This window comes from Lynx canadensis, chromosome D4 (genome assembly GCF_007474595.2).
Source record: "Lynx canadensis isolate LIC74 chromosome D4, mLynCan4.pri.v2, whole genome shotgun sequence".
NCBI classification, from domain to species: domain Eukaryota; kingdom Metazoa; phylum Chordata; class Mammalia; order Carnivora; family Felidae; genus Lynx; species Lynx canadensis.
The window spans coordinates 93,268,333-93,294,365 of NC_044315.2; the positions used below are offsets into that span (position 1 = coordinate 93,268,333).

The 26,033-nt window shown below is 65.2% G+C and overlaps 2 protein-coding genes across 2 annotated transcripts; one reads left to right on the plus strand and one right to left on the minus strand.

The window, feature by feature from the left end:
- The first annotated feature begins 240 nt into the window (after positions 1-240).
- On the plus strand, positions 241-23,667 carry GRIN1 (glutamate ionotropic receptor NMDA type subunit 1). Its single transcript, XM_030293034.1, is given in 22 exon segments — positions 241-690; positions 3,184-3,318; positions 5,891-6,067; positions 8,229-8,291; positions 9,037-9,137; positions 13,257-13,378; positions 13,454-13,628; positions 14,899-15,043; positions 15,141-15,224; positions 17,173-17,314; positions 17,399-17,526; positions 17,817-17,981; positions 18,057-18,175; positions 18,309-18,421; positions 18,496-18,644; positions 18,745-18,902; positions 19,148-19,309; positions 19,523-19,632; positions 19,739-19,884; positions 21,150-21,237; positions 21,240-21,259; positions 23,525-23,667. Coding segments are annotated over 22 exon segments (2,829 nt in total). The 5' UTR covers positions 241-432; the 3' UTR covers positions 23,594-23,667.
- Positions 23,668-24,430: 763 nt separating this feature from the next.
- On the minus strand, positions 24,431-25,566 carry LRRC26 (leucine rich repeat containing 26). Its single transcript, XM_030293037.1, has 2 exons — positions 24,894-25,566; positions 24,431-24,805 (listed from the first exon to the last, which is right to left on the minus strand). Exons 1-2 carry the CDS (start codon positions 25,564-25,566, stop codon positions 24,516-24,518), a joined length of 963 nt encoding a protein of 320 aa, XP_030148897.1. The 3' UTR covers positions 24,431-24,515.
- Between the last annotated feature and the right edge of the window lie 467 nt (positions 25,567-26,033).

The window sequence follows — 26,033 nt, forward strand, 5'->3', positions numbered from 1 at the left end:
GCCCCTCCGTGTTGGGAAGCGGGGGCGGCGGGAGGGGTAGGAGACGTTGGCCCCACTCGCGGCTCCGCAGCTGCCGCAGTCGCCGCAGCGTCGGGACCAGCACCAGCGAAGCCCGCAGAGGAGCCGCGGCCGCGGCGTCCTCCCGGCGCGGGGCGCCTGGAGCAGCTCCGGGACGCGCTTCAGCACCGCGGACAGCGCCAGCCGCTCGCGCGGAGCGAGGCACCCACGCGCGCCCAGCACAGCGCCCGCCGGCCCGGGGCTCGGGTGCCCTCTTCCCTCCCGCAGACGCCCCAGGACTACGGCTCCGGGGGAAGACCTGGCGCCCCCAGCCCGCGAGATCGGGCGCGCGCAGGACGGCCGGGACACCCCGCTGGGGATGCGCCGAGGGCCCCGCATTCGCGCTGCCCAGAGCTAGGGCTCTGCCCGGAGCCCATGAGCACCATGCGCCTGCTGACACTCGCCCTGCTTTTCTCCTGCTCCTTTGCCCGTGCCGCCTGCGACCCCAAGATTGTCAACATCGGAGCCGTGCTGAGCACGCGAAAGCACGAGCAGATGTTCCGTGAGGCCGTGAACCAGGCCAATAAGCGGCATGGCTCCTGGAAGATTCAGCTCAACGCCACCTCGGTCACCCACAAGCCCAACGCCATCCAGATGGCCCTGTCGGTGTGCGAGGACCTCATCTCCAGCCAGGTGCCCACCCCTCCCCGCCCCCCCCCCAGGGCTTCCACTGCGTTGCTCTTGCCCCTCCCCCACCGCCTCCCCACCATCTTCCCTCCTACTGTTCCAGTTTCATCCTAGCCTTCCCCAGCCCTCTTAAGAGACGACTCCTAAGTGAGCTGGCTCATTCTGGAGCAAGCTGGTCTCACTAGCAGCTGAACGCCACCTCCCCATCTTGCTCCCCTAAGCTGGTCACCTGCCACCCTGGTCAGTCCCCGCAAGGGTTCCAGGGCTCCAGATCCCGACCAGTGTGTGCAGACATGTGGCAAGCATTTCGTGGTTTGTTTCCTCACTGTGTCAGTGAGGGGGTGGGCATTCTGATGCTGTCCCAGCCACAAGCACGCCTAGCTAGGCGCGGGTCTCGGAACGGGACGGGCCCCGGGGCCATGTTTGTCTCCGCTTTTAGACCTCCTTCCCTTCCTCCTCCCCCTCCCCCCAACCGTGGGTTTGCCTGAGACGGGAAACGGCCCAGGTGTCGAAGCAGGGTGTTCTGTGGGGTGGGAGTGGGGGCTGAGCGTGTGGGAGGTGTCAGGGCCCAGCATGGCAGCCGCGACAGCCAGCGCTGCGGGGGAGGACATGGCTTCTGGGATTTCGCCTGTCAGAGCTGTCCGCCCCTGTGCCGTGCTGCCTGCTGAATTCCAATGAAAGCACGGCATCACTGCAATGCAGCCCTTTATGTAAGAGCCAGGACCGACACGGGGCCAAACGAGGCTCTCCTTGCTCACCTGACAGGCACACCACATCTGTGGACACGCACACTCACACACGCACGCATTTACACCCAGGTTTACGCACAGAGACGCACAGACTCACATTAGCACACACTCACGCACATCAGCATCACACAGCCAATTTCACGTACTCACACACACTTGCCCACACACACGTGCACATCCGTGGACACGCACACTCATGTGCCACATACTGCCTGGCATACCCAGGTGTACGTGCAAACACATGTGCCCACGCACACGGGCTCAATCGTGCACACACACACAGTATACATATGGACATGTTGGGCCATAAATGTATACACAACGCACATCCCGCACACGCTCGTGGGCACTGGCATGGCCAGAGACTCATCCAGACACGGACCGGGCACTTCTGGGTGCAGACTGGTGGGACGGCCTGGGACGGATAACCAGCCCTCACAGCTCCAGCTGCAGACAGGACAGGGCTGAGCTTTGCTCAGAAATCTGCCCCCCCCCCGCATACCTCATAAGCCACCCCACGCTTCCAGCCCCGAACACCAGAGACGACTGGGTGACGCCTTTGTGGCTGGCGGCGGCTTTGGTCACACGTCCCATCCGGGATGAGGGAGAGACATAAAGAGGTAGAGTTAGAGAGTCCAGGTAGGGCCCTTTCCGGGGGCCCCTCCTGCGACTCACAGGACACAGTCTGTTCCCTCAGAGAACAGCCAGTGCCAAGAGCAAAGGTGACAGCAGCTGCCACTCACTGAGCGCGACCTATGGGCAAGCGCCACGCTGGCATGGCAGCCGTCGCCCCCACCAGATGGGTCCAGAGCCTGCCACTCCCACCCCCATTTGCAGGAAAAGGGGCACCCCGTTGCTCAGAGAGTAGAAGGCAAAGTTGGGACAGAACAGGTCCTCCCCGTGAGGGTAGCGTGGAATCACCCAGACATCTGCTCCCCCCACCACCTCTCTGCCTTGCGGAGCTGAGCCACTGGCTTCAGACCTGCTCCCGGGGGCCTCGGTCTGGGCAGGAAAGCTGGGCTGCCCCCCCCAGCCCCTCCCTTCCCTTCCGTGAGGATGTGGTCAGCGCTCAAAATCGGCACTGGGTCTCCTCCAAACTAAGCGGGGCTCAGCCGGCCCCCGGAAGACACTGGCGAAAAGACGGAAGGTTCCAGGGGCTCCTTGCCTGGCTTCTCCAGACAAGGCTCAATGCGCAGCTTTAGATGCAGCCTTCTGGAGCTCCTCCCAGTCTCTGAACTCCGGGCTTTCGCACCCAGGAGGAGGGCCAGTGGGTGGCATGGGTGTGCCTGTCATCATGATGCGGGACCAGTCACTCTCCCCAGCCCACGCTGGGGGCGGTGCGTGCCACCACAAGAACAGGTCTTCACCCTCCCTGTCAGGGTCTCACCACGCACCCAGCACAGCCCCCCCCCCCCCGCCCAGTGTGAGAGGGTGGAGGGAGGCCCCGGCAGGGGAGGTGTGGGGAGGGGCCGCTCGCCTCCCTCTGTGTTCTCGCTGCACACTGCAGTCCGGCTCTGCCTCCGGCTCACCCCTGCGACTTGTTTCTCCTCTGCGGGTGGTTATAGGGTCCCGTCCCCTTGGCTGGGAGCGTGTCCCCTGGGGCTGTATGTGTGCGCAGTCGGCGCCCCTGCCTGTCCCCACCCCCGGCCTGCTGAGTCAGCCTCTGCTGCTTCCCGGCAGCCAGCTCCAGTGCCGTGCCCACCCCGCCCTCACCCCCGACGTGCGCTGACCCTGTCCCCTGTGTCCACAGGTCTACGCCATCCTAGTTAGCCACCCACCTACCCCCAACGACCACTTCACTCCCACCCCCGTCTCCTACACAGCCGGCTTCTACCGCATCCCCGTCCTGGGGCTGACCACCCGTATGTCCATCTACTCAGACAAGGTAAGCCTGACCACTCGGTGGGGACCCAGCTGGCTCTGTTCCTGTGTTCAGACCCAGTGGCCGCCGGAGGCAGCTGCCCCGGGGAGGGGGAGGAGGCCGGGCAGGCACCACGCAGGCCGGGCGGGGCACAGACGTGCGCGGACCAGGGGCTCCGGGCTCAAGGAGCAGCAGGGTGATGCGTGAGCTCACGCGTTCGGGCGTGTGCACACACTCGTACCCATACCCATAGCCTGAGACGCAAACTCATCCACACGCAGGCACGTACACACCAGCACAGACTCAGACTCACAGAGTCACAAGTACAAACAAACCCACACACTCGCTCGCGCCCACACGCACCAAGTTCATGTGCACACGAACACATTCACACGGACGCTTGTGTGCTCTGACACGCACACGCATATTGCGCACGTTGACGTGCACGAGCACATCGCCACACACTTGCGTTTGCGCCCACGCACACACTCACAGACACTCACGCTCCAGCACACAGACCGACCATCACAGGCACCCTCACGCACTCCTACTCACGCACACGCACACGCTCACCCTGGCAGGTGTCCCACCGGCAGGTGGCAGGCACCAACAGCAAGCCCTTGGGAGCAGCAGAGGTCCCCGTGGGCCGGGAGAAGCCCTCCCCGCCGCAGGGCACAGCTGAGAAGGATGTGGGCACGCGCGCAGGGTAACGGAGGAGGCGGCTTGCGGCAGGAGAGCCTGGCCTGGGGTCTGCAGGCCCAGGGCCGGGAGCAGCACCAGTCAGCAGCGCGTAGAGCCCTCGTGGTCCCCGGGAGGGGTGTGGGGGAGCCACCCGGTCCTGGGGTAGCAGCTGGAAAGGCCAGGAGGCCACTGGGGTGGTTTCCCATAGAGGTGGGGAACTTGTTCGAGGTCACGCTGCTCTCCCACGGCGTCCGCTCGCGATTCCGGGAGGACTCATCAGCTGGGGGTGCCACTAGCCACCAAGAGGCTGGGAGGGCCCCACAGCCTGGCCCACATCCTCCTTCAGACCTTGGGCTTACCTGCAGACAGGTCGGGAGGGGCCGGAGGAGGGGCCGTGTGGTGGGGGCTGCCCGGTCTCCCCATCCCCTCCAGGTTCGTCTTGCTGGGAGCCCACAATTCTAGATAAAGCCGCCTAAGGCACGAGGCCATCCCAGCCAGGGCCAGGGGTGTCTGGGGAGGTCAGGGACGTGTGTGTCCCGAGGCTCTGGGAACCCTGGCACGCAGCCGAGGCGCCCAAACTGTTCAGATGCACTTGCCCTCAGCTGCAGAGAAGTGGGGGGTCCTTTCCTGGGCCCCCCCAACCTTAGCTCTCTGGCGCCAGTCCTCCCATATGTAGAAGGAGGCAAAGCGGCCGACAGGCCCCCTCACAGGCGGGGAGGAGACACCCTCTTCCAGGGCAGAACCCTAGCCCAGACCCAGATTGTGGCCCAGCTCCCTGGTCCAGTATGAGGCCAAACCAAATGACCGAACCTCACAAATCCAGCCTGGCCCCACTCACCATCCCGGTCCACTGCGAATCTGTGCCCAGCACTTGGACCACGAAGGCCTGGGTCAGAGTCAGTCCAGGACCCCAACCGTAACCCCCTTGTAGCCCCTTGTAGACAAGTGGATGAGGGACAGAGGCAGAGGGGCATCCTCACAGCCAGGTTCCAAAACATCGCCCCTCGGGTCACAACGAGGGAGCAGGTAAAAGGCTAGTCTGGACGTCTCAGAGGACCACGAGGTCACTGTGGGTCTGCGGGGTCACCAAAGGGGCTAACTCAGAGGACCTAGGCCGAGGAGGGCTGCGCACATGCTGTGTCCTGCCACGCCCCTGGCTGGCTGCTAATATTTGCACACAGAGGGGCGCCTGGGGGGCTCAGTCCGTGAGCCTCTGACTCTTGATTTCGGCTCAGGTCATGATCTCACGGCTCATGGGTTCGAGCCCCACACTGAGCTCTGCGCTGATGGTACAGAGCCTGCTTAGGATTCCTTCTCTCCATCTCTCTCTGCCCCCCGCCCCCTGCTCACTCTCGCGCGCTCTCTCCCTCTCAAAAATAAATACATAAACTTAAAAAAAAAGTCTTCAAAAATACGCACACAGAGAAGTAAGGCAGGGTCAGCAACCAATAACCCCCGGACTTGAAGAGAAGAAATATTTAGCCCCAAATAAAGATTTCCTGACAAATACTACAGTTATGCAAATTTGGGAAGCTCCCCAAGTCAGTGGGAACTTTCTTGAGCCCAGGCTGTCTGGCAGGGGGTGGCTGGTCGCCTCAGGAACAATTCCACGGAGGCTGTTTCTGAGATTAGATGACTTGGGGGGGGGAGGGGGGAGGGAGGCAGCAGTGGGAGTAGGGTCCCCGCGTCTGGCAGGTGTCCCCCAATGGTGCGAGGGTAGGGGTAGGAGGAAGCAGGGTCTCCAGCGGCAGGAGGGCAGGCCGGCGCAGCGCCCCCCCCCCCCGCTGGCCGCGGGCTCAGGTCTCCGTCCCCGAGGCCCCTCAGCCCCCTCCGTGTCCCCGGGAGAGCGCCCCCCGCTGGCCGCGGGCCGAGGTCCCGTCCCCGAGGCCCCTCAGCCCCCTCCGTGTCCCCGCAGAGCATACACCTGAGCTTCCTTCGCACGGTGCCGCCCTACTCCCACCAGTCGAGCGTCTGGTTCGAGATGATGCGCGTCTACAGCTGGAACCACATCATCCTCCTGGTCAGCGACGACCACGAGGGCAGGGCCGCCCAGAAGCGCCTGGAGACGCTGCTGGAGGAGCGCGAGTCCAAGGTGAGGCCCGGGCCGCGGGCGGGAGGAGCAGGAGGAGCCGAGGCGCCGGAGGAGCGGGAGCAGGAGCCGGCGCGCTGCCTGCCGCTGTGTCTGTGGCCCGTGTGTGAACACCCTTTCTTTCCATCGTGCATGGTCAGCACCACTACGTCTGGCGAGCGCCCGCCCCAGCCTGTTCTCGGCTCATTTCACTCGCTTTGCCATTAGTCGAAATCTCCTTCGTGTCAGTCCCTGCGGGGCGAGGGCAGGACCACCTGGAGCTCCGCAAACACCCCACCCCGCCCCCCGCCCGCGGCCGGCCCCTCGCAGCCCCGCCGCCCGCCCCGCCGTATACCCCCGCCCCCCCCTCCCCCCAAGTTCCCCAGCCAGGCCCCGGCTCGGCCCCTCCCACTCCCCAACCCCAGCGGCCTCAGGGCCACAGCGGCCCCGGCGCCAGGCCCCTCCCCAGAGGACCCTGTACCCTCGCTGCTGTGACGCGTTCCGCGTCCGCAGGCCTCGCCCCCCCCCCCCCCCGCCCCCCACGCTGCCCGCCCCCTCTCAGCTGCCCATTGTCCTCACCAGAGCTCATCCACCACATCTGCCACCCGGACCCCTCAGCCTGGGCTCTGCCCCCTTCAGGCCTCCCCCTCGGCTCCCCTCCCCACTGAGCCCCTTGCGGGTCCCCTCCTCACCCCCACCCTGGGGCTGGGCTCTGGACCCCTCCAAGAGACACTGGCCGACCAGCCCCAGCCTGGCGCCCACTCTGGGGCTGCGGAGAGAGCAGAGTGGCAATTTCTGGGGGTCCAGGTGACCCCCATCCCCACCCCCACCGCCAGCCTGAGGAGGCCCAGGGTCCCGCCTTCACCCAGCACAGAGCCCTGGGTGCTCAACACCCGTGCCACGGCCCCTAAGTCAGGACGAGGCCAAGCCGGGCAGAGAGGGAGGGAGGCCTAGGCTGGGGCGGGCCCTGGAGGCCAGACCAAGGGGGTGGCGGGAAACACGTTCGGCCTGTGGAGTCAGAGCTGGCTTCAGCAAACTTAGCGCCAACCCCAGGCCCCTCGTAGGCCCCTGAAGGGAGTAGAGGGCACCGGCTGGGGTGGGCGGAGCCAGAGGGCAGACTCAGAGGGTCCTGGGGGGGCCCTGCTGTGGGACACTGAGTCTGAGAGGGAGGGCTGACCACCAGCGTCGTGGGCCCCACCCCTCCCAAGACAGCATCCCCCAGCGCCTGGCAGGCCGGTCACCTCCTGGCGTGCCCACCTGTGGCCGCACACACTCACTCGCACGCTCACCAGCCACGTCCCTGCACATCCACCCATGTGCACCCTTGGTCACGGGGACACGCTATCATTCCCAAGACAGTCCCTTCACACCTCACATCACCCACCACACGCTGAGACCACAGCTGGGCACACACATGGGCCTGCAGCCCACGGGCACACTCACCCCCCCGGCTCACGCACATGCACATGCTCGCACACACACGCGCGCATGCACACGCACACACATGCCAGGGCTCAGATGGCTCTGGCCCTCATTTCCCCACCGAAGAGCGTATGTAGACTAACACTTTCACACAGATGCCCACAGGTGCTCGCCACCCCTGCGCGCATGTGCGCGTGCACACACACACACACACACACACACACACTCCTATCATACTCGCTCTCCAGTGCACACGTGGGCCGACGGGTGTGCGCACACCGGTCAGTGAGAACAGGCACCTGGGCCGCCAAGGGAGACAGAAGGGAGGACGCCACGGGCGGAGGGACAGAGGGGACAGGGCATGAGGGAGGGGCTGCTCACCCCCCATTCAGGACCGACCCGGGGCGGGGTGGGTACTGCTGGGGCCACACGGCAGGTGCATGGCAGGGGTCGGGAGGGCAGGCGGGACCCCAAAGGGACACGTTTGGTGTGGACACAGACAGGGCCTCCCTTTCTCCCAAGTATGACCGTGTCCGAGAGCACAGCTCCGTGGCCGGGAGCCCCGGTGGCCCCCGTGCCCCCTCGTCCCCAGCACCGCCCTGGCCCCCAGCCCCGCTCGGGCCTAGGTGTTTGCGAGCTCCAGGTACGTGCCCGTCTGCAGACGTGCCGAGGAGGTGGTGTGATTGCTTTAGCGCCGTCATTTTCAACCGTTTATAATCTTCTTCTGTGTCTGCATATTTTCTCTGTGCACATTATTCATCAGAGTAAAAAAAGGAACTATGAAAACCTCGACCAACTGTCCTATGACAACAAGCGTGGACCCAAGGTATATATGCATGGACGTGCACGCCGCCCACCGGCTAGGGGGCCCTGCTCCGGCGCCTCGGCCGCTAGGGCCGCCGTCGGCCCGGCCCTGCCGCGCCGCAGGCCCGAGCGGTGAGGAGAGTGAGCTCGTGAGGCAGGCAGCCGCAGGCAGGAGAGGGCAGGAGCGGGCCGCGAGGGTGTCCGCGGCCCGCCCACCGCGGCCCGGCCTTGGCCTGCGCCGAGAAGCAGGCGCGGCCGCAGGAGGAGCCGCTCTCCGGGAAGTGCATGCGAATCTCTGGGACCCCCCCGGGTTTCCTCGTGGAGCCCAGGAGGGAGCCCGCCCGCCCAGCCGCCCGCCTGCCCCGGTCCAGCCGCTCTCGCAGGGGGCCTGCGGGGTCAGGCCTGAGAGGATCTCCCGTGGTTTTGGAAAAGTCGGCCCCATCTCTGCTCCCGGTTGCCTTCCAAAACTCTTTTCTGTTTCCTGTCCGCTGCACGCGTCCTTCTGAGTCTCAGCCCACTTCAGCTTGCATGCTCAGTGCAAAAGTGAGGACAGGAGAGCGAGCAGGCTGAAGAAGGGACAGCGAGCGAGGCCGGGCCAGGCCAGCAGGAGCCAGGCAGGCAGGTGCACAGTGCAGGAGGCGGGCGCAGGCCGGGGCAGCCCGAGCCACGCCGCCTCTGGGTTCCTAGCAGCTGCGGCCCGACTCTCGCCCCTGAGGCGCTGTGTCCCCGGCCGCAGCCGGCCGCTGACGCTCTCGCTTACACCGCAGGCTGAGAAGGTGCTGCAGTTCGACCCGGGGACCAAGAACGTGACGGCGCTGCTGATGGAGGCACGGGAGCTGGAGGCCCGGGTCATCATCCTCTCTGCCAGGTGAGGCTGGGCCGGGCCCCCCCCCCACCCCACCCAGGGCTGCACCTGGGCCACGGGCACCGTGGGGCCGAAGTGGCGTTTCAGCTTCCGAAACGCCATCGCCAGGGAGACCCCCGCCCCCGTGTACACAGCTGGTGCCCTGGCAGATGCCACGCCCTCCGCGTGTCCGTCCCCACTCCTTCCCGTCGCCTGCCGCCGCTCGCTCCGAGCTGGACGACGGATAAGCCCCTGCCTTTAGGAAGGCAAACACGGCCCGAGGTGATAGACGCGTCACGGGACTCTGGGAACTGGGCGCAGGGAGAAGGCCCAGGGAAGAGGGAAGTGACATGTGCGCAGGTGAGCCCAGGCGAGAAGGCCACAGCGGGGAGAGAGCCAGAGTCCTAGGACGGGAAGACTGCAACGGTCAGAGTGGGCAGCACGGAGAAGGGAACCAGTTAGGGACCTGTGGACACCAGGCCGCCGCCAGACAGGGCCTGACCCGCACCTCGACTTTGGAAATGAGCCCCTAGGGAACCTCTCCCTGTCTGCAAATGGCTAGGATCCCCTGGGAAGGAAGAGGGCAGGCCACCCGGAGCAGGAAAAGGAAGAGCCCCGCTCCACGGAACAGCCAGGAGGGCCTGGGTGGGCACGGCCCCCCGGCCACCCCTTCCTAGAAGGCTCCAACAGAGCGGGGGACCAACGGGGGTCACCTCACCCAGAGAAGCGTTCCCCAAGTGCTGCTCTCCGGCAGACCACAGACAGACAGACAGACGGCAATACCCCGAGGCTCAGGACAGGTGTCCGTTGTGCACTCAGTCAACAAATCTCTGACACAGAGCCGGGCGCCCCACCTCGAGGTGCAGGAGCAAAGTGGGGCCAATCAAGGGTCCTTGGGCTGGAAGGCAGGAAGCCCTCACTCACCACTCACCCACGTCACGGGCCACTTGCCAAGCCAACCATCCGACCCTGGGCGCTTGGGGAGGAGAACGGTTTGAGGGCTTGTCCAGACAAGGTCAGGGGGCTGCACGGTCCCTCCCAGAACAAGCCCCTCCAGGAAGGTGCCACCAGATCCTCTGATTGGTTCTATTCCCCCTCACCCATCATAGGGCTTGAGACAGACTCCGTGGGTGCGGTGGGGTGAAGGGTGGGTGGATGGGCCAGCGGACGGGCAGGTGGGCAAGCGGACGGTCAGCTGGCAGCCAGGAGGCCCCTTCCCCCGGGACAGAGCAACTCGAGGAACTCATTATGCCAGAACATAGATGTTCAACCGTTGGGCGCTTTTACAAAGGATGAGGTCACGTCAGACTAGACCCGTCCAGCCCACACACTGCGATCAGAGTGGCCACCGGGACGCAGGCCAGAAAGCCACAGGTAAAACCGACCCACGCAATCCCACCACACCCGGGTCCCAGCGGAGGGGTGGGTGCTTTCTGATCGGTTTTCGCCTGGTCAGCGAGATCCCACACCACACCCTGAAGCCCCCTGAGCTCGGGCTGGGAGGGGCTCACCCTGTGTCGCCAGCCCCCAGGGTCAAGGAGGGGTTTGGCAGATGTGAGTGCAACAAAAAGGCCAGCCCGGGGAAGGGTACATGGTCACATCAGACAGTTGCACACACACCACACACACAGGGCCACGTGCACGAGTACGCGAGCACACACCGTATAACGCCACACGTACACACACATCATCTGCACACGCACACCTCAGCAAACGGGTGCACACAGGCACACGGCATATTCACACCAGTCACACACGTACACATATACACACACGTTCACACACTCACCTGCACAAATACCACGTACGCAGCACACACACGTACCGAGCACACACACGCCACATGCACACACGTTGTGCACGTGCTGTATAGACACGTGCACGCCATATACGCACTCACAAGCTTGCACGCTCACACCCACACATCCATACACAGTGCACACACACGTACCTTACACATATGCACACAAGCCATTCACACGCACAGACACCATATGTGCGCATACAGGCTCACCACACTTATGTGCAGACATATGCACACCTGCACACAGGTGCGTGCACCCCACACACGCACGTACTCCACACCCGCATGCACAGCGCACACGTGTTCCTGCGTGCATACGCACACACACCCCACACGCGCACACGCTGCCGACAAAGGCACAGCACTCGTATCGACCACACAGCCACCAACACCCCCTCTTGAATTCCTGTAAGGCCCCCGCCTGGACTGTTAAGACTGGAAGAAACCCCTCCGCTCACATACGGGGCTCCTTGGAGCAGAGCCGCCCCAGTCCCACGACAGAGGCTAGCCCGGCCCCCAGCACTCCCAGCTCCCCAGGAGCGGCACCTACAGGCCTTCCTGACCCTGGGACCTCCCCCCACACACTGGCTCCTCCTTCTTGAGGACTGTTGAGAGCACTTTGCAGGGAGACCTCATTAAGCCAGTCTTCATTTCTGAGCCATTTCCTATGGAGGGCGGAGAAGTCGCTCCTCAGACTTTTCATTCCTATCTTCCGGAGATTGTCTCCTCTGGGGCCGATTACTTCCCTCAAACGGTTTTGATGGATCGATCAGGATTTTGCGCACAACTTTTTACTGGCGATACCGATGTACACAGATACGAGCACAGGCGTGTGCTCGTTCCGCTAAGTCAGAAGTCACAGACCTGCACTGTGTCAAGCAGATGAGCTTCTCTGCCAGGTTTTGTGAGCACCACTGACAGGGGGCACGGGTGCCCCTCCACACACAGTGCTGGTCTTTCCGGGTCATCTTGGCTCGATACTCTCCTTTGGCCTCGGGTACGGGGTTGCCTGGACTACCTCTGTTTGCGTTGCTTATGTCTGAGTAGCACGTCACGTAGAGCGAACACTGAAGGTCTTGGCTCATTCTTGAGAAAATCGAGGGCAGACCCCTTAGGGAGCCTCGGGCCACCTGGGTTTCCAGAGTCAGCCATTGTGAAAATAACCCAACGCTCAGTCTGTCCAGCCTCTCTGTGCCCCAGTGCCCACGGGTTAGAGAGGCAAAGTGCCAGGTGTGGTCTAGGCCTGTGTGGGGCCAAGTCCAGTCCGGCAGAGAAGCAAGGGGTGGTTCCGCACTCCCCCGCCCCGTGGCCCCCATGGCCCTACCAGGCCCAGGATCCTCGTCCTGACCAGGAGACCCCTGGGGGATCAGGGGCACAAGGGCTCGCCTGTAAGGACATCCCGAGAGCTCAGGACCACCTGCACTGTCCCCCGTGATGGCCCGGTTCTAGGCGGCAGGACACACAGCATAACGGGTGCAGCAACTACCGGCCCCCTCCAGCAGCTTCCGCTGCAGCGCTAGGGGCAGTTCCCAGACGCTGGGTCCCACCAACATCTGACCCGCCTGGAGAGTCCCCAGCCCCTCGTCTCGCATGTGTGGACTTGGAGAACCAGAATGTGCGCAGCCTATCCAGGAGGTCACAGGAGCATGGGCCCTGGGGTGACTGTCCAGACGCAGGCCCGGGTCTGCCATTACCGTCACTCGTGTGCTTTGGGTGCCTTGGTTTCCCCTCCTGACACAGGGATAGTACTGATGTCCGCCTCGTAGGGATACCGTGAGAATTAAGTAAGAGAGTCCGTGTAACGCGCTCAGAGCAGTGCCTGGTACCGTGAGCAAGTAAGCAATCAACAATGATCCGTCACCATCTGGGGCGCCGTGACCCTGCTCGCCAAGGGGGGAGGGCGAGCAAGAGAGGCCTGGAAAGCTCTGGGGGTCTGGGCCCCGTCACCCCATCCCCACCCTCCACCCGTCACCTCTGCTGTCGGGGTGTGTGTGTGTGTGGGGGGGGGTGTTCTCCTGGTCCAGGTGCGGGCTGGCGATGCAGGCTGGGACCGGTCACCTGTGTAGGGTCAGTGGGCCCAGCTAGGGGGGTACCGGGGACTGTCCACTCTGCAGCATCACTGGACCCAGGAAGGGCTGGAGGTGGGGGGGGTGCTGGGCCTGTCACCTCTGCAGTGTCTCCAGGCCTCTTTCCGGGGGGGGGGGGGGGGGAGGGGCTGGGGGCGGGGCCAGGGCCACACTCCAGAGGAGGACCTGTGAACCCAGAGCATCCACAGGCACAGGTGCGGTGGGGAAGGGCTGGAGGCTTGGCCGGGCCCGTCACCCCCCTCTGCCCCACAGCGAGGACGACGCCGCCACTGTGTACCGCGCAGCCGCGATGCTGAACATGACAGGCTCCGGGTATGTGTGGCTGGTGGGGGAGCGAGAGATCTCGGGGAACGCCCTGCGCTACGCCCCGGACGGTGAGTGCTGGACCTCTCTGGGTCCCGGTGGGCAGGGGTCCCCCACGGACACTAAGCCCACCCCACTCGCCCCAGGCATCATCGGACTGCAGCTCATCAACGGCAAGAACGAGTCGGCCCACATCAGTGACGCCGTCGGTGTGGTGGCCCAGGCGGTGCACGAACTCCTGGAGAAGGAGAACATCACTGACCCACCGCGGGGCTGCGTGGGCAACACCAACATCTGGAAGACAGGGCCGCTCTTCAAGAGGTGGGCGGGGATTGTCTTCAAGAGGTGGGCGGGGACTCTCCTCAAGAGGTGGGCAGGACTCTTCTAGAGGTGGGGGCAGGATTCCCTGCTGGAGGAGGGGCGGGACTCTCTTCTAGAGGAGGGCGGGACTCTCATCAAGAGGGCGGGTTTCTCTTCTACAGGCGGGCGGGACTGTCTTCTAGAGGTGGCTGGGGTCTCTTCAAAAGGAGGGCGGGACTCTTCTGGAGGAGGGGCAGGTCTCTCTTCTAGAGGTGGGCGGGACTCTATTCTGGAGGTGGGTGAGGCCTCTCAGAAGATGAGAGCGGTCGCTCCTCAGCAGGTGGTCAGACATCCTACACGTACAGGCATCTCCCGGACTTCCCCCCCTGGCCCCCCGTCTGTCTTCCACCACCACCTCCGGCTCCACTGTGATAATCATCTGTCCCATTTCCAGCAGCGACATTAATGTCTCAAATGTCACTGAAATCGTGGCTGCCTCCACTGCTCCTGACCCCGAGACCCACCCCAGCTCCCCAGGGTAGCTGACAGCCGTTGGGAGGAGGCTCCTGCTGCAGATGGGGACAGGGGGCTTCCAAGTACCGAGAACATCGGACAAGGAGCCCCCTAAGGATGGAACCTAAGCCTGTAGGGAGCCAGGGCTGGCCAGATGTCCAAGTGGATGGACATAGTGGGGCGGGAGTTACTTCACAGCACCCTGGACACTATGCCACTCAGCCTATCGCCAGACCCCCTCCACCCCACTAAGTAGCAGACGCGGAATCGCATGTGCAGAACCACAGTTATGGTGCCCACAACAGGAGCACACACACAACGGCAGGCTTGTGCAGCAGATGTGCACACACTCGGCGAGGCACGTGGCACGCACACGTGCGTAGGGATGCATCCACACAAGGGCCACATGTGTTCACGTGTCTGGCTCGTGGGCACGCTACACGTGCACGTACAACAGGACGGCACATCGGCCCTACTTCCCTTGTTGGTGAGCAGGTTACTGCTCCCTTCCGGGGCAAGGATAGCTGCTGGGAGGCTCGAGTGTCCCAAAGCGCAGAAAGCCCTCGAAGGGGGGGGGGGGCGTGGGCTCGGGAGTTGCTGGGCTACCACGGCGGTGCTCTCCGTCTGGTGCCGGCACACCGTCCGACTCCCAGCACGAGGGTCTGGTTCCTGCTAACCTCTCCCTGTTGGCACTGAGGCAGAGGAAGGGGCTAGGGCTGCTCGGAAGGCCGGGGAGAGGGAACGTGTCCGGTAAGTGTGCTCACACCGCCCTCCCCAGGGTGCTGATGTCCTCCAAGTACGCAGACGGGGTGACCGGCCGTGTGGAGTTCAACGAGGACGGGGACCGGAAGTTCGCCAACTACAGCATCATGAACCTGCAGAACCGCAAGCTGGTGCAAGTGGGCATCTACAACGGCACCCACGTAGGTGGGGGTCATGAGGGGGTGGGGGCTGGGGCCTTAGGGTCCTGGGGCCAAGACCCCTGCGTGGCCACCCTCCATCTCATACTCCCACCCCCAGGTTATCCCCAACGACAGGAAGATCATCTGGCCAGGTGGAGAGACAGAGAAGCCCCGAGGGTACCAGATGTCCACCAGGCTGAAGGTGGGGGCCTACCGCCCTGTGCCAGCATCCACACCCAGACACTCCATCCAGCTCCGCGGGCCCACAGGAGGGGACAGTGAGGCCAGTGCAAAGGACCGAAGCGAGTGGGGAATGGACCGGCGCCCGGCTGCCACAGCCCACACCTGGTGACACAGAGCAAGCAGGGAGAGCAGGTGGAGGGAGGAGAGGCAGCCGCTGGGCCCCGTCCCGTGGGCTCTCTCCAGAGCGTCTCTGGATCCAAATGCACTTCGGTCAGGAAGCCGTGTGGGATGGGACTCTCCTGGGGATGAGCTGCTAGGGGTCGGAGGCACAGACAGAGGTTGTTCTGTGGACTCGAGCTCCTGCACTCATCACCCCTCTGGGGGACCCTAGCCACCCCACCCCCAGTCTTCACAGCCTCTCACCATGACTGAGTCAAACCGTCCTTTCACCCCTGCCCCCTCCCCCCCCCCCCAGCATTCTCCATGGCAGGCTGTTCCCTCCTTGACCCTCCTGCTGGGGCCTCTGGGAGACCCTCCTGGCTGGCCTTTCCCCTCACAACTTCTCTTCCTTGCTCCTTTGGGCTCATCCCTGGGCCCCTGTGTCCTCCTCGGCACTCTCGTGAGAGCCCCTCCTGTTACCGGCCCACAGCAGCACTGGGCCAGAATCCCAGTGACTTAGGTCACCAAAGGCAAAGATCCTGAGTGCCGTGGGCCCAGTGAACCTTCTCCCGGCACGCCCAGGTCCTCAAATGTCTCTTGACCTAGTCTCCCTTCTGAGGCCACCCCCTAGGGCCTCTCACCCAGACCCATGTCAGCACCTGCCCGCAGGTCACCATCCTTCATGACAGGCAGAGTGGGCTTTTCCAAAGCCAGCCCGGCTCCTTGCAGTTCGATACCTTGTGTTGGAAAGTGAAAGGAAGAGCCAAAACACTGATGGCCAGATGGTCCAGATGGTCCCATCCAGGCTGCCAGATTCAGATGGCTTTTTCAACTTTTTTTTTTTTTTTTGGTCTCACCGATTTTTTAAACGCGCAAACATACATCGCTTGTATAATAGAAAAACGTGATGAAAGTTTACACAGCTCCTGCAGGGGCTCCCAATCCCCCACGGGAAAAGTCAAAATGCTGCCCTTACAGCTGAGGCTCTGGCCAGCCCGCCCTGCAGACCCACCGTCCCCCATGTGCCAGGAGAGAATCCTTCTCCAACTGATCTCTGCTCACTCCGCAGGCCCAGCCTGTTGCGTTTGGCTCAGCCCCCCGTGTCCTGTATCTGTCCCCCTCATCCCCTAGGCTATGGGCCCCTGGAAGATAGGAAGAAGAGAGAACCCCAGCATAAGCCTCAAGTGTCCCCTTGGGCTGAGAGGCAAGCTACGGGAGAGAGGACAGCATTGGCAAAGGAAAGAGGAAGGCAGGACAGATAGATGATCAGATAGCCATTGCTGAAGAGGCTGAAGGCCAGGAGAGGCCAGGTGGTCAGACAAGGGTGATCCCTGCGGGTCCCAGGTCCTGCGCAGGCTCAGAGTGGATGTCAGACATGCCCCTGTCCTCATGGTGGGTGGTGGCAGGCAGGGTGCGTGCTCTGGGCCGGGACAGGGAGTTTCTCATCCCTGAGAGATCAGAGAAGGTGCTGGGCACACTGGCCATTCCAGCAGGCTCCTCTGATGGAAGGAGTGACGCGTAAGCCAAGATCCCCAAGACAAGTGGCCAAGAGGAGGGCACACCGTTTCAGGAGGCCATGTGTCTTCTGAATGCTGAGGAGTCTGGGGACCCTCCTGAGGGCAACGGCCAGATGTTGTTGATGGTGGCCGGGGAAGATGTGGATTGGCCCCCTGAGGCTGAGCAGAAGGGAAGCGGCTGGAGTGGGGGGACACCAGGGGCTTGGAGGGAGTGCAGGGGAGTCTGGGCGCTGAGGGTGGATGGTCCAGGCTGGGTCTCTCCCCACCCCCACCCCCACCCCCACCCCCCAGATTGTGACGATCCACCAGGAGCCTTTCGTGTACGTCAAGCCCACGCTGAGCGATGGCACATGCAAGGAGGAGTTCACGGTCAATGGGGACCCGGTGAAGAAGGTGATCTGCACAGGACCCAATGACACGTCACCGGGCAGCCGTGAGTGCCAGACGGGCGTGGGGCGCGGGCGCGGAGCGGAGTAGCCAGGAGCTCGGTGGTTACGGCCCCTGTCCACCTCCCTAGCACGCCACACAGTGCCTCAGTGCTGCTATGGCTTCTGCATTGACCTGCTCATCAAGTTGGCGCGGACCATGAACTTCACTTACGAGGTGCACCTGGTGGCCGATGGCAAGTTTGGCACTCAAGAGCGGGTACGCGTGGATTGCCGGGAGCCACGAGGGACGGGACCGGGTGGACGGAGTCTTACCAGGGACAGGGACGGGGTGGGCGGGGCCTGCCAGCGGGGGCGGGGCCTGAGCGGGTGTGGGCGGGGCCCGCGAACCGGGCGGGACCTGGGGTGGGCGGGGCCTGCGGGCAAGGCGGGGCCTGCAGACTGGGGCCGGGTCTGGGGTGGGTGACCCAAGAGCTGAGCCCAGGCGGGCGCCGGCGGCTGGAGCGGGACGGACGGTGTCCGCGCACCCACCGGAGCATCGCCGCGCAGGTGAACAACAGCAATAAGAAGGAGTGGAACGGGATGATGGGCGAGTTGCTCAGCGGGCAGGCGGACATGATCGTGGCGCCCCTGACCATCAACAACGAGCGCGCACAGTACATCGAGTTCTCCAAGCCCTTCAAGTACCAGGGCCTGACCATTCTGGTCAAGAAGGTGGGCAGGGCCCGGCGCGGCTGGGGCGGGGTCCGAGGTGAGGTCGGGCGGCGCTGACAGCCCATCCACCTGCAGGAGATCCCCCGAAGCACGCTGGACTCGTTCATGCAGCCCTTCCAGAGCACACTGTGGCTGCTGGTGGGGCTCTCGGTGCACGTGGTGGCGGTGATGTTGTACCTGCTGGACCGCTTCAGGTGAGCGCGGCCCGAGGGCCTGACGCCTCCACCTGCGGGGGGGGGGGGGGGGGGGGGGGGGGGCGGAGCCCGGCGAGGGGCGGGGCAGGGCTGCCCTTCCAGCCCTCTCCCGCCGGCCCTCTGCTCCCCGCAGCCCCTTCGGCCGGTTCAAGGTGAACAGTGAAGAGGAGGAGGAGGACGCGCTGACCCTGTCTTCGGCCATGTGGTTCTCCTGGGGCGTCCTGCTCAACTCGGGTATCGGGGAAGGTGAGGCCACGTCCCGGCCGCCTCCCGCTCCGCCCCTTCCCGCCCGCCGGGAGCTGACCGGCCTCTGCCCGCAGGCGCCCCCCGAAGCTTCTCAGCGCGCATCCTGGGCATGGTGTGGGCCGGCTTCGCCATGATCATCGTGGCCTCCTACACCGCCAACCTGGCGGCCTTCCTGGTGCTGGACCGGCCCGAGGAGCGCATCACCGGCATCAACGACCCGCGGGTGAGGCTTAGCCGCTGCGGGCGGCCGGCGTGAGGTCGGCGGGTCTCTGCCTCGGGTGGAGCCCGGGAGCAGCCGCGAGCCCTGCCCTCTGACCCGGCAGCTGAGGAATCCCTCGGACAAGTTCATCTACGCGACTGTGAAGCAGAGCTCGGTGGACATCTACTTCCGGCGGCAGGTGGAGCTGAGCACCATGTACCGACACATGGAGAAGCACAACTATGAGAGCGCGGCCGAGGCCATCCAAGCCGTGCGGGACAAGTGAGGGGGGGGACGGGACGCGCGGGACAAGTGAGGGGGGCGACGGGGCGCGCGGGACACGCGAGGGGGCGGACGGGGGAGGGGCATCCACCCCTACAGGAAGAGTGTCCGTCCAGGCTGGATGGGAACCACGGGACGGAGATAGAGGTGAGGATTCGGGTCGGGCAGGACGAAGGCGTACCAGGTGCAGGGGCGAGGGCAGACCGGTTGGGCCGCGCGCCCATGACCCCCGCTCCTGCCCGCAGCAAGCTTCATGCCTTCATCTGGGACTCGGCGGTGCTGGAGTTTGAGGCCTCGCAGAAGTGCGACCTAGTGACCACTGGCGAGCTGTTCTTCCGCTCAGGCTTCGGCATCGGCATGCGCAAGGACAGCCCCTGGAAGCAGAACGTCTCCCTGTCCATCCTCAAGTGAGTCGGCCTCCCCCGCCGCCCGCGGTCCTGCACCTTCCTCCGAGAGCCTCCCACCGGAGGCGGACCCCTCCCCAGAGCCCGACCCCGCCGCCGCCGCCGCCGCCGCCGCCGCCACCGCCGCCGCGGCACACAGACACCGCCCACCGCGGGCCAGGCCCCGCCCGCTCCGGGCCCCGCCCACTCCGGGCCGCGCCCTCCCCCCCCCCCCAGGTCCCACGAGAACGGCTTCATGGAAGACCTGGACAAGACGTGGGTGCGGTACCAGGAGTGTGACTCGCGCAGCAACGCCCCTGCTACCCTTACCTTCGAGAACATGGCAGGTGGGTGTCCCCATCGCACTCCGTCCCCCTGCGGACACCGGCGGGGTTCTCCAAGGGGCCTGCAGGCCGGCAGCCAACAGCTAAGGCCCTGGGTCCTGGCCCACAGGGGTCTTCATGCTGGTGGCTGGGGGCATTGTGGCCGGCATCTTCCTGATCTTCATTGAGATCGCCTACAAGCGACACAAGGACGCTCGCCGGAAGCAGATGCAGCTAGCCTTTGCCGCGGTGAACGTGTGGAGAAAGAACTTGCAGGTAGGACAGGCACTCTCCGAGGCCTGGTGCCCACGGCCCGGCCTGGCCCCGGCCCTCCTCCATTCCCGCAGGCCGAAGCACTGGCTCTGGCCCCTGGGAGCCCATGTGGGCAGGACCGGAGCTAGGAGCCACAGCCAGGGGCAGCGCTGCTGGGGGCCACCTGCGGGTGGCTGCCCCCTGCAAAGCCCGGCTCCAAGCCTCCGCCTGGCCCCTCTGTCTCCAGAGTCGCCCACCGGCGCCCATTCCATAGGAAGGCAAACTGAGGCAGGGTAAGACAGGGACCCACCCGGGTATAGCACGTGAGTCCGAGACATCCTGCCCTCGCCGCCCCACGCCTCCCCTCGGCACCCTCCAGGGACCCCCTTCCCTGCTGCCCTGCTGTGTCCTGTGCTCCATAACTCCAGCCTGACTCGGGCGAGCTGGCCCTGCCTGGCACTCCAGGCCGTGTCTGTGGGAACTCGCTGCCAGCTGGAAACAGGCTGCACACGGGGCAGCCACGGCCCACCTGGAGTAGGGCAGGTAGTGGGGCCTGTGCAGGCCTGAGGGCTCACGCCCCAGGGTCCTTTCTGGCTTGCTTCTTCTCTTCTCTTTCTCTGGGTGATTCCCCAGAGCCTGTGTCCTGGGATGAATTTGATGTTCAGAGAGGGAGGGCCAGGTCCGGGGCGGGGGAGCGGGAGGATGGGTTGCTGGAGCCCCCACACCTCTCATCTGCCCACTCTTGCTCTTGGGACCTGGTCACTGCTCTCACTAGCTGGCACAGGGCCATCCTGGCCATCAGACCCCAGGCCAAGGGTCTGGAAGCCACCTCCATCTATCTATCTCTCCAGTTCATCTCGCCACCTGCCTTCGGCCCCTCGGCCCCTTCCCGAATCTTGGCGTGCCCCCTCAGGGGACAGAATCGCTGGCAGGGCCCGAGGGGCGACTCCTCCGGTGCTTGGGGGACCCTTCTCCTCGGGACACCTGTAATCCAGGGCCACCCAGGAGCCAGGGAGCCAGGCAGACGTCCCAGGAAGAGAGCCAGACGGGACCCACCCCCCCCCCTCCCAAGTCCAGCCCTAGCACGAGCAAGGTCAGGCCCAAGACCGGGCAGGAGCAGAGGCCGCCTGCACACGTTCGGCTGTTGGTGCGTCTGTCCAGCACAGGGAGGCAGGCAGGAGCGAGGGCCTGAGCGGCGGCCAGGCTGGGCAGCAGCCCCCGAGAAGCAGGCGAGGGCAGGTGTGGCCGCCACCCTTAGCCGTCTAATCACTTATACATATTCATTTTAGGATAGAAAGAGTGGTAGAGCGAGAGCCCGACCTAAAAAGAAAGCCACATTTAGGGCTATCACCTCCACCCTGGCTTCCAGCTTCAAGAGACGAGGTCCTCCAAAGACACGGTAAGGGGAAGACGCCCAGTCCCACGTCTCCGACTCTTATCTCGCCCCGCCCCGTGTCTGTGTCCCGTGCATCAGGCGTGCCCTTCTCCTCACCATCCCCTCCACCCCACTCTGCCCGCTGTGGCCCTTCTGCCTCATCTCTATTCGCCCAGCACACGAGGTCTTCACTCTCCGACTCTCTAGACCTTTCTTGGTCCTTTCTCCCGCTGGCCCTCACTGGGCCCTCTTTCCCCATGTGTCTCTGCGTTGGTCTGCCCCCCATGCCATGACGCCATGCGCCATCTTGAAGCTGTGTCATGTTGTTGGTCAGCCGGTCAGCCTCACCGACTCGGGGCTGCGCCCAGGGCCCCGGGAGCCCGGCGTCAATCTGTCCTGGACTCCTCACTGTCAGGAGGCCACACCACCTCTCTGTTACGTCCGTTTCTCCAGCCTCTCCCAGAGCGGCCCACTGCCCTCTTTCCCACCCCTTGCGACATCCGTGGAGGGGTGGCTGTGATGTCCCATCCGCCCGTCTGTCTGGCCGCCAGCCCCACCGCGCAGACACCTGTCTCACGTGTCTCACCAGAGCCATGCCTGTCGCACCCTTTCCATGTGGTCTCTGTGTGGGCCGGGGCTGGGGGCCGGGCCTGGCTCTGTCTGGGTGGACGGCTGGGGCCTGGAGTTGGAACAGGCCCCCAGCCGCAGGGGACTGTCAGGCGGGGACTGGGTGGCACCAGAGGGGGTGGAACCCACCCCAGGCTGAGCCGTGGCCTACAGAGCCGGAGTCACTGAGGCTCCCAGACAGAGGCCCAGGAAGGAGAGGCCTCCGTGGAGAGGACCAGCGCCTCAGCTCCTGACCCCCCAGCTCCTCTCCCCACAGGGCCACGTCAGAGCAGGCCTCCTAACTTGGGCAGTCTGTCGCTGCACCAGATGCGCACACTTGGAATAAAAGCCCCTAAAATGGACCCAGCCTTGCTAGAGGCACCCCGGTCTGAGGCGGGGAGGGGGCCTCCCTGCAGTCCAGGGGCAGCTTGGCCCGCATCCCGCAGAAGCTTATGCTTCAAGGTGGATATGGGATTTACACTCCCCCACACACAGTCCACTGGAAGGGGGGCACACCTCCAGGACACAGACAGGGCTTGCACAGAATAATCGGGAGTCCGGGGTAAAGCCATCAGGGGGCCCCAAGAGCGGCCCATCAGACCTGGGCCGCTCTGCTTCCCCGGAGGGGCTCAGCACTGGCAGCGGGTGGAGGCTGAGGGTCGGGGAGCTGGGAGCCCAAAAGTGTGCAGAGCTTGAGCCAGTGGCCCTTGCCAAGGGGTTCAAGGAGAAACCCGAGACCAGAGAGGAGGGGTGGTGGGGCAGGCCTGGAGACAAGGTATCCTCACAGACAGCACTTTTAGGGAGGAGCACAAAAGCTACACAGGGAACTTTCTGAGGGCCTCCTTGAGCCCCCCCCCCCCCCCCCCAACCAATACTCCTGCCCAAAGAAAACACACATGCCCTTAGCTTGTCCAGGTGCAGCTCAGAGACCTTCGAGGTGCCTTTCTGGGGACACACTCCCAACAGACTCTGCCTGAGCCTCTGTGGACACCAGGGACCATCCCCCAGGCCAGCCCTGACGCCATGTGGCACCTGGGGCTGGGGCTCTGCCCTGTAGGGGTGACTGGGGGTACTGCCACCTGGAGGGGCTGGGCGGGGGAGGGCAGCCCAGTTTCCCCGTTTCGGGCTGGGCGCCTGCTTGGAGGGAGGCCTGGGTGGGGGGCTCTGTTGGGAGGGGTGGGGTCGGTCCGGCTGCTAAGATCCTCTGCCCCTGTCCTGTGGCCGGTCCGGGCCAGGGCAGCACTGGGCGCTCAGGGCTGGGGTCCCTGGCGGCCGGCGGGGCCAGCGGGTATTGATTGTTGGTTCTTATTTATAGAGCACCGGGGGTGGACGCGGCGCTTTGCAAAACCAAAAAGACACAGTGCTGCCGCGACGCGCTATTGAGAGGGAGGAGGGCCAGCTGCAGATGTGTGCCCGTCATAGGGAGAGCTGAGACGCCCTGCCCGCCCTCCTCTGCCCCCCTCCCCCGCAGACAGACAGACAGATGGACGGGACAGCGGCCCGGCCCACGCAGAGTCCCGGAGCACGACGGGGTCAGGGGGAGGAGCGCCCCCCAGCCTCCCCCAGGCCGCGCCCGCCCGCCCGCCGGTCGGCCGGCTGGCCGGTCCACCCGTCCCGGCCCTGCGCGTGCCCCCGAGCATGGGGGCTAACGGGCTGCCTTGTCTGTGTATTTCTATTTTGCAGCAGTATCATCCCACTGATATCACGGGCACGCTCAACCTCTCAGATCCCTCGGTCAGCACCGTGGTGTGAGGCCCCCCGGAGGCGCCCACCTGCCCAGTTAGCCCGGCCAAGGACACTGATGGGTCCTGCTGCTCGGGAAGGCCTGAGGGAAGCCCACCCGCCCAAGACTGCCCACCCCGGGCCTCCCGTCTGTCTGTCCGCCCTGCTGCCTGGCGGGCAGCCCCCGCTGGACCGAGGCTCGGACCAGAGCGGCTGAGGACAGGCCAGAGCTGAGCTGGCTGGGCAGGGCCACAGGGCACTCCGGCAGAGGCAGGGCCCTGGGGTCTCTAAGCAGTGGGGAGAGGGGCTAACCTGGCCAGAGGGGCTTGGAGCAGAGACTGAAGCCCCATCCTTCTCCAGCCACTACCAGAGCCACAGTGGGGGTGCGAGGCCCCAACTGGCTGGGTCACCCCCTCCTCCAGCGCCTGCTCCTGGCAGCCTCAGCTCCACCCCTCTTTTCTGACCCATTTCCCTTCTCCGCTTGACCCTATCCATCCAGCTGGCCCTGCCCGTCCCCCAGCGGCAGACTCTGACCCTCAGCTGGCAGCTGCCTCCTAGGAGCGCGCTGGGGATCCCCCACTGCCTCCGACCTTCTCCAGTCCCCACGAGGGCTGGGCCAGCTATTCGCGTCCTCCGGCCCGCAGCCCAAGATAGGCTCCCCGCCCCCGCCAACCACCACACTGGCTCGGGACTGTCCTCAGCCCTGCCCGCCAACCTGTACAGGCCCAGCCCTTCCCGTGTCGAGCGCGTGCCTTCCCCATGCGGCCCGTGCGCAGCCGCGCGCTGCCCCTCCGCCCGGGGGCCCGGCGCGCGCCGCCCCCTGACCCGGTGTGTGCAGTGGTGATGTCTAAAGGAATGTCACGGAACTTTGTCTGTGTCGCTTGTTGACGCCTGCAGGGAGAGTGAAGAAGGGCAGGGGACAGGGGAAGATTCGAGAACAGCCAAGGCCCGCTCAGTCCTGAGCAGCGGCCGCGGGGCTCCCGGGGCCAGGGTCCAGCGCTCTCCTCAGCGGGCCGAGGGCGGTGGCGCGCCAGCGGCGCGTGCGGCAGGCGGTGAGCACGGAGCCCAGCGCCAGGCAGGCGGCCAGGCTGGCGAGAAAGGAGACGGGCCCGAGCGCGTAGACCACAGCCAGGTCCCGGGGGGCGAGCCGCTGCGCGCAGTGGCTGAAGGCGGCGTCCGTTAAGGCGGTCAAGGGTCTGAGCGTCAGGCGCCCTGGCAACACGCAGAGCAGCGTCTCGGCCTCTGCGGGACACAGGTGCACAGTCAGGTGGCGGCGGCGGGGACCGTGGCCGTGGCTCCCGGCCCGCCTACCCCCACCCGGAGGGCTCACCTGGCGCCGGCCGCGGGTGCCGGCGCAGCCAGGAGCAGAGCGGACGCAGCGCGCAGCCGCAGACCCAAGGGTTGCCGCGCAGGCGCAGTGCGCGGAGAGCGGGCAGGCCGGCCAGCAGTCCCGGCGCGAGCGCAGGCAGCTCGTTGTCCTGCAGGCTGAGCGCGTACAGCAGCGGGAGCGCGCCCAGCGCCGCCGGCTCCAGGCGCGCCAGCCGATTGCCTGCCAGCGAGAGGGAACGCAGCGCGCGCAAGGGCGAAAAGGTGCCGGGCGCCAGCGCCTCCAACTGGTTGGCGCTGAGGTCGAGCTGCTGCAGCGCGCCCAAGCTCCAGAAGGCCCGCGCGTGCACCCAGCGCAGCCCGTTCTCGCGCAGGTCCAGGCGCAGCAGCGTGTCAGCGCCCACGAAAGCGCCGGGCGGCAGCGCGCGCACACGGTTATGGTCCAGCAGCAGCGCGCGCACGCGCCGGCTCAGGCCCGCAGGCACGGCGGGCAGCGCGCGCCTCGAGCAGTTGGCCTGGCCGCCCGGCGCGCACGCGCACGCCTCCGGGCAGTCCGGGGTGCCTGGGGTTCCCGAGGAGGCGGCCGCGGCCGACAACTGGGCCCAGACTGACCACGGCGACAGCAGCAGCAGCAACATCGGCGACGGCCGCCGCGAGAGAGAGGAGAGGCTCCGCATGGGGGCAGAGCTCAAGGCCTGCTGCCCGTGCGTTCACGTAGCCAGTGCGTCTTTGCCGCGCCTGCACAAATATTAATTCTCCAGCCCGAGTGCCGGCAGTTCCTGTTCCACGGCTGGTCCCCGCGCCCAGGGCGGGGGCTGGGCGGATAGCCAGCACCCTGCACTGCCAGCCACCTGTCCCGGAGCCGGGCTCCTCTTGGCTCTGTGCCAACTGCGGCGGTGAGAAGCCCCACCTCTCCTCTCCTGGGGTATCCACCACCCTGTGCCCCCCTTGAGGCCTAAGCCGCTGGATGACCCCCCCCCCCCACACACACACACCCATCAAACTCATGGATGCCACGCATGGAATGGGACCCAGGGGCCTCACTGCTCACTCGTCCCTGCCTGTCTCCTGCCCAGCAAAGTGACCCTAGCACACACACGGTGGGCCCCCTCCCCGCACCCCCCGTATAGGGATGGTCCCATCT

Bases quoted from the DNA above. Each gene is read 5' to 3' on its own strand.
- LRRC26 (XM_030293037.1), bottom strand. From the start codon at position 25,566: ATGCGGAGCCTCTCCTCTCTCTCGCGGCGGCCGTCGCCGATGTTGCTG. The intron at 24,806-24,893 runs GTGAGCCCTCCG...TGTGTCCCGCAG, and splicing joins GCACCCGCGGCCGGCGCCAG to AGGCCGAGACGCTGCTCTGC.